We start from the raw sequence: 12,184 nt of genomic DNA, 5'->3' as shown, positions 1-12,184 counted from the left end.
CATCCCAAGCTGCATCCCCAAAAAGTGTATTATGTTCTTACAACAGGGTTCAGGGGGAGTGGCTGTACGGCTGTACCCGTAGGATAGAAAAGGGGGAAGTGACGTCTGACTCAGAGGTCGCGCGGCTGTGGAGAAGAACGTGTTGCCCACATTCTGTTACTGAGTTTAGGCTAGTTAGCTAGCAGGTTTATTGTTTTGGGTGCAGTCACTTTTGCCTCCACTTGCTGTTCAAATACATTTTGAAAGAAAAAGTTAATCTGTTTACAGTTCTGTTTTATATGGGTTAGAAGAAGAGAAGAAGAAGAAGGCAAGGCAAGGCAAGGCAATTTATTTATATAGCACTTTTCAACACAAGGCAAGTCAAAGTGCTTTACAAAAAAATGAAGAGAATTAAGAAAATGGCATTTAAAATCAGTCATTAAAAAGAAAAGCTACATAGAAGAAGAAGAAGAAGAAGAAGAAGAAAGAATAAGAAGAAGAAGAAGAAGAAGAAGAAGAAGAAGAAAGAAGAAGAATAAGAAGAAGAAGAAGAAGAAGAAGAAGAAGAAGAAGAAGAAGAAGAAGAGAGAAGAAGAGAAGAAGAAGAAGAAGAAGAAGAAGAGAGAAGAAGAAGAAGAGAGAAGAAGAATAAGAATTGGGAGGGATGAAACCCTCTTTAATGGTCACACATGCAGAGCACACAGCACACAGTGAAATGTGTTCTCTGCTTTTAACCATAGACTGTATATATAAATGGACGTAGGGGTCCGTGACGTCACCCATAGGATTCTGCAGAGTTGCCGTGAAGCCCTTAGTAGGACGGAGTCGCCACTAACGGCTCGACGGTGTCGTCAGAGTCTACACTCCCGCCTTCTCCAAATAAGGGCAAAGAGAAGGAGCTGAGGCGGAGCTGAGGCGGGACAGGGCGGGACCTGCTGCCAACGAGCGTGACGTTCGAGTCCTAGCTCAGGCTAAGAAGCTAAGCTAACATGCTCTCAGTATCAATCGAATGTAAAAACATGATTGATGAAAGTAGTAAATCGGTCAGATTTGACCCGAAGACAACAGGAGGGTTAATGCCATATTCACTTAGTAACGCATGAAACAACTTTTACAAATATTTCTATATAGTCTGTGTTGGTAAATGTCATCTAGGTTGCACATTTCCTGCTGAAATACATGCATACCAAGTCACTGCGTGGCACTTTGGTTTTGATAAAACAGTGTAGTTCCACTATATAAACGTTACATTCATAATCAACGAGACAATCTGCAAGATAATTAGCTATTTGGTATTATTCTTAATGCTTGTCATTCACACGTTAATAAAAATAAAATAAGTACCGATACATAGCAGAATAATTGTGGCGGTGTTCAGCTTAATAAGCCTTGCTCAACATCATTTATTTAGCTAATACTACAGCGGGCTGCAGGCGAACCAAGTCCGCGTTACGATGCATTCCTTGATCTCCAGTTATATCGCCGGACTCCGCCGCTGGCCGAAGCTAACGGAGCCCCTGGGTGCTAGCTACGGCCGCCGGGACGCGCTAGCGAGCTAGCACCCTGCAGCCCCGTTAGCTTCGGCGGCGTGGACTTCCGGCGGCCCACCCCTTTTAAACATTTGCTCCCGTTTAGCATTATGGGCGTCATAGCCATATAGTATAAAAGTCTTACCCAAGGCTGAATCATAAACTAAACTGTATATATGTATAAAGGGTTACGTCCTTAGCTGGCTAATAAGCTACATAACAGGCTAAGCTAACAAGCACACAAACACCTGCTAACGGGGTTAACATGTATAATATTATCATTTTACTCACCGAAAAAAGCTGAAAGTAGACTTCTTAGAAGATCTGTTAGTACATTCAAGCGCACAGCACGACATTTTAATTATCTGGTATTTGTAACAATATTCCCTAACAGGCACGATCACCACGAACACAGCTAAAGGATCAAGTACAGTAACTACAACTAACTAACATTGTAGCCTCTATGGTTGTAGCCTAGCAGATTGGACAAGTTGCTGTTAGCTGACAGTGAGGCACGTATCTGTCAATCAAAGTGAACCACGCCCTAATGTATGCACAAACTTTAAGACCTAATATAAATATAAAGGGTCGCGTTAGAAAACAATTCACTCACAGATCCATAATCATGAAGGTGGAATCTAACTATATCGATAATAAAATGTATGGAGCCAGGGGTTTCTACACATGTTTCACATGTTTTTTTCTGCTGTAAAATCGGGGCATTTTAACATGGGGGTCTAAGGAAATTGCTCCTTTCTGCAGCCATCGCCTATCGGCCAATATATGAACTGCAGTGTGTGGCACTTCCGTATTGGCTTCCCGGCTCTACCCCACAGTTTGCCGCTTGCTTTTAACCCATCCTAGCACTAGGAGCAGTGGGCAGCTATTGCACAGCGCCCGCGGAGCAATGGGAGTGAGGGGGGAAGGAGGGGATGTCTTGTACCTTGCTCAAGGACACCACGCAGGAGGTGAACTGGGACCTCTCCAAGTAGAAGTCCACACTCCAAATAGGTCTGGTCGGGGACTTGAACCGGCGACCCTACGGCTCACAGTCCAAGCCCCTACTGACTGCCATAGATTTAGTCCCTAATTTGCTCTCAACATGGACCAGATTGATGCATTTAACTTCAACATTTAAAAAAAAATCGTCCCGGGGGACCTTACCCCCGGACCCCCCTAGAGGAGGTGAGGTCTACCACCTGCCCACACCCCCTGTTAAATTGTCTCCACCCACATTGAGGATGCTTCCTACGCCCATGTTTTATTCCATGTGTCAAGTCAGGCAAATTGGGTCCAAATGTTATCGCATCAATGACCTGTTAACATTAAAATCACTAAATATATGCCTTAACTATTTTGCTCTAGGCAACTCAAGGGCTCAGGTAATGTGATTACTATATGAATAATTGTCCAAAATAACATAAAATGCATAGGGTTTTTTGTTAAGTAACATACTTTCGTCGCCGGCCGGCCGATACATGCATACGATAAGTGGGCCTGTCTGTCAATTAATCCCGGGCCACTTTTTCCCCCCAGTCCGCCCTGTCAGCCAGTATTCATATGACTCATTTTATGACCTGTTAACATTGATAGCTCCCCTTCTCAACTTATGCTGCACATGTGGAACGTTATTGTTGTCCCCTTAAATTGAACCAGTGTCTACTTGTGACCCTTGTTGCGTAAGCCTTTACGTTTTACATAAATACAACTCTCTGTTCTCGCAGTACTCTCTTGTATCTGGAATGAACATTATTATAATTCTATAACCATTATTATAATTATCTGGGAATAGGATGTTTGCATGTTGAGGGGGAGACAAACACCGATGGCATGTCCCGCCTGCAAATCTGAAGGGCAAGAATGTGTGGATATAAACAGGAAATGATGTACTTTTATGTAATGTCTGTGACCATAGAGGTTGTTTTTATTTGAATATTCTTGTTTTTTGCTTCAGTTAAGGCACATTTTCACTTTCTCCCGTTTCCAGTCTATTGTTCCTAAAGATACAGCTTCTAGAAATGTAAACAAACTACATTATTAAGCTCTTTTGTGTTTTAAGCTTTAGGTGAGAGCACATCTTACCTTTAAATGCAGTTGTCTCTGATTTTTTGAAGAGTATCTTCAGCGTTGAAATTTCTCTGACTTCTTTTTGCGTCATGCAGGTTATGGTCCAATCTTTGAGCGAACAAAGTAGAACTTCTTCCCCATCTTCTGAATATCCAGAGCGAGTTTCACATCATTTTCTCTGAAGCGATCATTGAGATGATGATGAAGAAGTCAAATCTTTCAAAGCCAACAAGCTGCAGGTACTTGTCAGCTGGAAAATTGGGGGTGCCATGCCAGGAAGATCCCACAGTGTAACATTGGGATATTGTGGATGGGGGTATGATTTGACCTTCATGGTGGTTTCTACACAACCAGTAGGGGCGGCTTGCTCATCCGTGTTGTCTATTCCTCTAAAGGCGTTAACGAAGGTGGATTTACCAGAGCCAGTCTCTCCTGTGACGGCGATGTGAAGTGGAATGTTATCCTGCTTCTTCCAAATAAGCATTGATATTTGCAGCTGCTGCCGCAGGTCCTTGATTTTGCAGAACTTCTTTAAATGTTTGTAATTGTTCATTAGGAAGTGACCAGCCATAGCTTCCCTTTAATCTAAAAGGAAAAAACAGAAAGTAATTTCACTATTTTAAATTGCTGAACTGAGCATTTATAATCAAACTCATAGAAACACTGAGTTTGATAATAATACAATTACAATAGTCCAAACTTGCAAAGAAAGCACATGTTTTCTAATAAACTGTGAAGTCTACAATGAAAGCTTAAAGGGGGGACCTATCATGCAAAATGCACCTTTGTACGTCTTTTATACATGAATATGTGTCCCCGGTGTTCCAGGGAACTCACCAAGTGTCAGAAAACACAACCCTCTCTCTTTTCCTCCTTAGCCAAATCTCTAAAAAAGGGGCGGCTGCAACGGATCTGAAAAAAAATGGATCAAGATTTCAACACTTTTCTACGTCACAAAGACGTGCTCCGCTTATTGGTCAACTCTCCACCTATCAGGGGAATGAGCCACGGCCACGTGCATTGCCAAACCTCTCATTCGCATATAGGCTATCGGCAGGCTAAAATCAACCCCAGTCACATCTGTGTTTTTGCCTGCTCTTGCCAGGATGTCTAAGCCAGTTAAACGTTGTGCTGTTGTTGGCTGCAAGACTCGAGAAAGGGGACTGCATGCAATGCCATCAGTGGAAAAAGAAAATAATCTGTGGCTAGACTTCATTTTCAAGGGACATGTGCCAGAAGACCACGGCAGATTTCTGTTGGTGTGACTGTGTTCCAAAACATTTTACGACGGACATGTTTATGAACTTCTCTCAAGTCCAACACGGATATGCCTCCAAACTAATGCTAAACCCGGGATCAATACCAACCATCCGGGACCAGGCCAGTGAGGACACATCCAATTTTGAAGCTACAAGTTTTTATTTAGCGGTGTTTTTCCTGATAAAGCTATCTCTAGCTTGTAGTATGTAGCATGTAGCATGTAGCTTCACCGTATCAATGTCGCCTCAAACCCAATAGTAATCGGTTAGGTGTTTATATGTTTTTGTAACATTTTATTTTGTACGCTCCGCAGTCTTTGCTTGTCTTTTATTTTAATTATCAGGCATTTGCTAACATGTTCAGACATACTGCCGTAATGGCGATCTGTGTTAAGGCTGTAAAGCCACGCCCTAGCCGATAACACAAGTATTTATTCTCCTATTTATTAGTATTTTTGTATCCTCTAAAATCATATTGAGTAAGTTATAATAACAAACGTAATCTTCTGTAGGTAAGTGCCGTTTTTTGCAGCGTTATATGTAAAAGCTTTTGTGATTGTAGTTGTAAGAACGATCAGATATCATCGATCTGTAAGCTACGCTACGCTAATGAGACTTGCCGTTTTTTGCAAGCGTTATATGTAAAAGATTTGTGTGTTTACTTGTTTGCGCACATGAATATAAATGGGGGTGTGTGAGGATACAACACTGTATATATGCGAGGGGGGACACACACCACGAGTAAAACGGAGCTAAAGCCCCGTTGGTCTGTTGTTGTTGACGAGGCCTTACCTCTAGCAACAGGCTAATTAGTGGCTAGCACTCATTAGTCAGTCTACTGAGCTCAGCCCCTCTCCCAACATATCATCTGTATTGAGTCAGAAACACAGCATGCACGTTACGGTTCAAAAACTAAACTCAGATTGGAAAAGGCTAAGCAAAGAGCTTTGCTAAATAGAGAGTTTTTAAGCCCCATCTTTTGGGATTTCAGACTATATTTATCCAAATAGTATTTTCTCATCCTGATACTAAATTGAGATGATTTTGTTCTAACTATGTTTTCTTCTTTACAGGCCAGCACCTCACATACTTACTAATTAGTGACAATTTGTACATCCTTTGCTATTATTTAAAAAACATTTTTATCATGGCGGAAATGAAAGACTGTACCTGGCAGCCCTGCACTACAATGAAAACGCTGAGCGTGCACAAGCCACTACATCCACTGGAAAACCCTCTGTATAAACTGCAGTTCCCAAAGGCCAGGAAGGGAGAATGCAGAGCAAAACCAGTAAAGACTGACCCCACATTCCGTAAGTGTTTAAAATATTTATTATACAACTATTTACAAATATAAAATTAGAAAGAACTTTCAGTTTTTTTACATGCATATACTAATCTAAACCACATTTTTTGTTGTGCTTTTTTTTAACATTGCACAGGCTACGTGGCCAACTTGATGGACCTCATCTTCGACCAAGTGTTTGTGGACCCTGCACCATTATGAGCAACCTGACAGGGAGGAGGTCATCGCCGGGTATGCTACACGGTTCAATTTGGCTGCTGTCTGAACCCAACATCGACATTTTGCGGATCAGGAAACTCCTGCCTCCCTGAGGACAACGCAGGCCGGAATCACCACTCTGATCCTGCGTCCAAGGAAGCCCCAGCACCAGCTCACAAAGCTTCTGTAGGCTAGATACCTGTGACGCCTGAAATCATTAAAAAAAATATTTAGTCTCATTTATACAAAATACAAGTACATTTCGTTTTTTTTATGGGTTCAAAGAACCGTTGATTTTGACAATAAAGTTCCGAGTTGATATCAAATGTGTCGTGATTATTCATATTTGGATGGGTAAAGAATATTCTGATTTCATTGTATATATGCTGAAAATATGAATGTCTCCCTTTATAAATATATATATATGTATTGCTGTTTTTTGCGTTACAAACTCTAAGTTATAAACTGTACACATTGCATTCTTGCTAATTAGCCAAAATATGAACGGAATAAGTAGCAAGCATCGTAACAGAGTAAAATAAATAGGGACAACAGCTTGTCAACTAACCATTCAGAAACGTCCTGCTGCAAACCGAGATCTTTGCACCTCCACCAAAACCTCCGCTGCTTCAGGGTCAGTCTCTGGATCAAATTCATAATATGCTTGAACACATGCATTGCAGGCGCGCCGGATTCATTTTAGAAGTGGGGGGGCCAAAAAAGTGCGTGTGGATGGCCCAATCCCAAACCACGCCCTACACACACTCCCCCTCCGTGACGGAGTGAACTCCGTGGAGTGACACATGAGGCTCCCTCCTGTCAGAGTAAATACAGCAACAAGCTTTGGGACGGCCTCCCCTCTCTCCGGCAGAAACAGGAAATGCCGTAACGTATAGGCCTAACAACGGTTTCAAATCAGCATCTCTTTGACAAAAAATGTAAATGAATAACTCAAATAAAACTCCAAACATCTTTAATTGTGTTACTTATTTGTAAAGCTCTTTTAGTTTTAAAACCTGATGTTTATAAGCTTCTTAGTTTTTGCAATAGTCTGTAAATATACACAACTTATAATAAAATGCACACATTTACCTTTTTTCTAGACTAAACACAGGTATGATCCTAAGTTAAAAAAATATGAGGTTATCATGAGGTTGTTAACATCGTAATTTATCACTATCGTTTAGTGGTTTTGCAAAGAATGAACCACTCTCTGTTTTTGTACCATTCTGCGTTGAAGTACCTTCTCTTTGCTCAAATAATCTACTAGCGGTCTCCTTTTTTCCGATAGTTAGCTGTACAGCGTTACCCGCCTCAATGTCCCGACAACAAACCTCCATGCAGTCGGAACCAGCCTGTTTCGGTTCAACGACGGCGGCGGTGGGGGCGGCGGCGGTTTTGACAGTTTCTTCTGCGGCCGCAGAGCTGCTGCTTTTGGGTTCATCTGGCTTCGCTGCTTCTATGATTGAAGAAGGTCCAAGGTCCAGGCTCCGGAGATGTGGATGTCAGGGATGTGACCTTCCAGTTGTTAAATTTAAGTTTAGATTGACTGTATTTAGTTTTCTTCTGCGCTGGTTCTTCTGACATGTTTGCAAGTGTAGGCTATATATTATTTTGCTAGGTTAACGGCTGACACACACAGAACAACGTAACAAATAAAGTAAACAACGTAACAAATAAACAAATTAAGCTTTTTTTATTGGTTGTAATTTACATGGATACATTTGAATGGTGTGACAATGTCCTATTGATTGGGTTAAAATGTACATATTCTTCCTGTTAATGTCTGCCTGCTTTATTTTACCTAATGCAAAGTGACGAAAATCAGTCGCATTGACCCGAAGACACATTTGAATTCCTAGCTTTCTGATGATATCAGGATTGTTTTTGTACTCCAAATATTAAGCAAAATATTTCACATGAAGATATTTTCGTTTGGATTACTGCACTCACGAGAAACACCGGCTGTTGGTTATGCCTGCTGTGACGTTAAATGACTTACTCCGTTCTCCGCTTGTAATTATGCCGAAGCTTCAAAGTTGTAGGCAGTGGCGGCGGGTGCTGTAGGCTAGGGAAGGCTAAGCCTTCCCAAATATTTGTGTCACTGTATCCTGGTAAAATACAAATATAGTGTATAATGTCTGTGTCTTTGACATTAACGCTGCTAGCCACCTGTGCCCTGTAGGCCTACTACGAAGCCAGTTCAACAGACCCTGGATATGTTTGAGTAACAAACAAACTAACAACAACAAACTAACAAACGAGATCTCGCTAAGCGGTCCTACGACGCTGGTTATCAACTCGGTAAATCAAGCCAGGGTTTCTCTCACAAGCTGAGAGCGCGTTCACGGGGGCGGGGTTAACTGCATTTGACCAATCACAAACAGGGACAAGTGTAGCCTACTGACAGCGCAGCGTCATACTTCATTAATGAAAAGTAAACTAATATTAGACAAATATGAGCTTTAAACATCCATGATTTAAACATATAATCCAGGATACAAGCCACAGAGTTGCACCTGCAAGGAGAATATAGAACAACTGGTTAAAAAATAACTACCGAGTGTTTGAAAGCGTATAGTTTTATGATATCACTGCCCCTAAGACACGAGTGGATCTGACTTTAATTACATTTGACTTGAGTGTTTCGTCAACATAATGTGTTGCTTAAAATAATACTTCTGCATACAGTATGTGACACTGTAAGTGTTGCACGGCTAGATACGGCTGGAGAAGCTGACTCAGATAAGGAAATATATGATATATTATGATATTATATGATTGATGATCTGATTGATGATGTAATATGAATGATAAGTGCGACACGTCGGCGTCTTCTCTGCATACGGTAGTTTAAACTGTATTTCGTTTATCCTGTAATATGACTTGAGAGATTTAAACTCTGCACACTGAGTTGATCTCTTTTCTATACACGCCGGAGGCGGGCAGCGTCAGGTAAAAAAAGTTATTTAGCCTTCCCAAACCTGAGCCTCACGGCGCCGCCTATGGTTGTAGGCCTATTTATCATCTGAATTTGCCGAAACAAGTTTAATATTCTAAAAACCAAGACTTTGCTTATTTGAAATCAGATAAAAACAAACTGTAACGGACCCTGCCGTGTTATCTATGATTACTTTACAACCTTACATTCATAATTTTCAGCGGGAGGGAGGGGGGGGCGGCACTGAGGAACAGCAGATTGGCGAGAGCTGTCATCTTCTCTTTACAAGCTTCAAACATGCCTGTAGCTAGTGAGATTGAATATAACAATCAAAAATAACAAAATATACACAGCTAGATCAGATCACGTTTTAGATGCGACTTTAGAGTAGAGGGGAATTATTGAAACGGGATTTGTACAGTTTTCCGCGGCACAGTTTCATGGAAACACATCAGCTTTTGGACGACAGTCAATATGGATTCAGGAAAGATAGATCAACATCTATGGCACTAATGGAATTAAGTGAGGAAATAGCAAACTGCATGGACAATAAAAAACAAGCAGTGGGAATATTTATAGACTTACAAAAAGCATTTGACACCATCACAATATTTTACTGATAAAACTGGAACGGTATGGCATCAAGGGGTGGGATTAAACTGGGTGAGAGATTATTTAAACAACAGACAACAATTTGTTGAAATTGGTGAACATAAATCAGAATACATGAACATAACTTGTGGAGTACCTCAGGGGTCCGTGTTGGGTCCAAAGCTGTTCATAATATACATCAACGACATTTGCAGAGTATCAAATATATTTAAATGTATTTTATTTGCAGATGACATTAATATTTGTTGTTCCGGTGACAATTTGAAAGAGATAATGGAAGTGATAACAGCAGAAATTATTAAGTAAAACATTGGTTTGACACAAAAATTATCATTAAATATAAGCAAAACAAAGATTATGTTATTTGGAAAACATAAAACAAATCTGCAGATACAATTAATACTAGATAACACATAGAAAGAGTATATGAAATTAAGTTCCTTGGTGTGGTTTTAGACCACAAAATCAGCTGGAAACCTCATATCACTCATGTAAAAGCAAAACTGGCTAAAACTATCGCAATATTGGGAAAAGCCAGATACATTCTGGACCACAACTCATTGCATACTCTATATAACACACTAATATTGCCATATCTGATTTACTGTGTGGAGATTTGGGGAAACACGTACAAAACCAACCTATAGCCGTTATGCACATTACAAAAAAGGGCTATAAGAGTTATCAATAATGTTGGATATCTTGAACACACTAATGTATTATTTTTGAAGTCACACATATTGAAGTTCATTGATCTGGTTAAATTTAAAACGGCACAAATCATGTACAGAGCCAGACATAATCTACTTCCTAGGAAATTAAAAACATTGTTCATAGACAGAGAGGGTGGGTATAATTTGAGAGGAAATCTACATTTTAAACAACTCAAGGTCAGAAGTATTCTGAGAAGTATGAGTATAACAATATGTGGGGTGATTTTATGGAATGGTTTGGAGCAGGAGTTAAAACAAAGCACAAGCATAATTCAGTTTAAAAGGATGTACAGAAACACCTTTTTGGAAAAATATGAGAATGAAGAAAGGTGATTGAAGATGAAATTATTGTATATGTATGTATAAATGTAAATCTAAGTAGGAATAACTTGCATAATGATTTAAAGGACAATCATTGATCAAGTAAGGGGTGAGAATTAATAAGCATTTGCTTCCTCCTACTCCCTTTCGGACACATATGATTTATTATTATTATTAATATGAAGACTTTTTTTGTTTTTTTTGTTGAATATACAAATATTACCATGAATGTGGATAAATACTGTATTATAATTATACGGTATTCTGTTTTTTTTTTTGTTTTTTTTTTAATCTGTTCGAAATAAAGACTGAAAAAAATAATTTAAAAAAAATAAAAAAATCTGCTGCTGCGAAAATGTGGGAAAGGGCTGAAAGCTGGGGGGGGCAATGGCCCCCTGGCCCCCTGGCCCCCCCACTTCCGGCGCCCTTGATGCATTGCTCTGAGATGACATGTTTATTCCACACTCGTAATCACAGCAAGCATGGTAACGTGACTCTCACCGGCTCATGCCCTGCTCTTCTGCAGGGGGGCGTGGTCAGCTGCTGCTCAGAATTTTCAAATACAGGCTTGGAATAGAGCGAAAATGAGCGAAACGAGGAATGGCTAAAAAATGATCTGTTTGGTATTTTGAAAAATAAAATGTATAAATATACCTTATATAGGTATGGTCATACACTATATCATTTAAATATAGCATGATAGGTCCATCATGATAGCATGATAACATGATAACTGTCCTAAAACCCCAGAATAGCCATTGTAAACTATTTATAGACTACCTCGATACAAACAAAGTAAATTCACGAAAGACATGCAAGGAGTGAGCAAAAGTCACACATATTGACTGAATATGAAACAAGTGCTACTTCAAAAAAGATACTGATTATATCCCTTACCGTATGATGCACCTGCAACTTTGATACTCAGCAAGAAAGTTGAACTTCTTTGCTGCGCTGTTGGGTTCAGACTTTAAAGAGTTCCGCCCCTTAGAAACTCAAGGAAGTGGCCAATTAAACATTTTCCTGCAGTGAGTGACAGAGAATCTAAACCAATCAGTGTTCATCATGTTCCCTTTCTTTTTCCCTGTTCAGTTAAAGCAGCTGATTTACAAGAAACGCGTGGAGGAGGGGTTTATTTACCGAGCACAAAGTATTGTCATGACATGTGAGTGACCTTAAGAAAGGTTTCACTTTATGGAGACATGTATTACCTAGACATGTTGCTTGTTGCAAACAAATGCTGTCTAATAATATATCCT

At 40.1% G+C, this 12,184-nt stretch overlaps 1 protein-coding gene across 1 annotated transcript; it reads right to left on the bottom strand.

The window, feature by feature from the left end:
• Positions 1-2,940: 2,940 nt before the first annotated feature.
• On the bottom strand, positions 2,941-4,470 carry LOC117553429 (T-cell-specific guanine nucleotide triphosphate-binding protein 2-like). The gene is given in 5 exon segments (XM_034227342.1): positions 2,941-3,679; positions 3,681-3,769; positions 3,772-3,846; positions 3,849-4,160; positions 4,413-4,470. Coding segments are annotated over 4 exon segments (549 nt in total). The 5' UTR covers positions 4,147-4,160; positions 4,413-4,470; the 3' UTR covers positions 2,941-3,592.
• Between the last annotated feature and the right edge of the window lie 7,714 nt (positions 4,471-12,184).

Source organism: Gymnodraco acuticeps, unplaced genomic scaffold (assembly GCF_902827175.1).
Source record: "Gymnodraco acuticeps unplaced genomic scaffold, fGymAcu1.1, whole genome shotgun sequence".
Classification (NCBI taxonomy): domain Eukaryota; kingdom Metazoa; phylum Chordata; class Actinopteri; order Perciformes; family Bathydraconidae; genus Gymnodraco; species Gymnodraco acuticeps.
The sequence above is the reverse complement of the archived record's forward strand: the minus strand, read 5'-3'. Positions and strand labels throughout refer to the sequence as shown.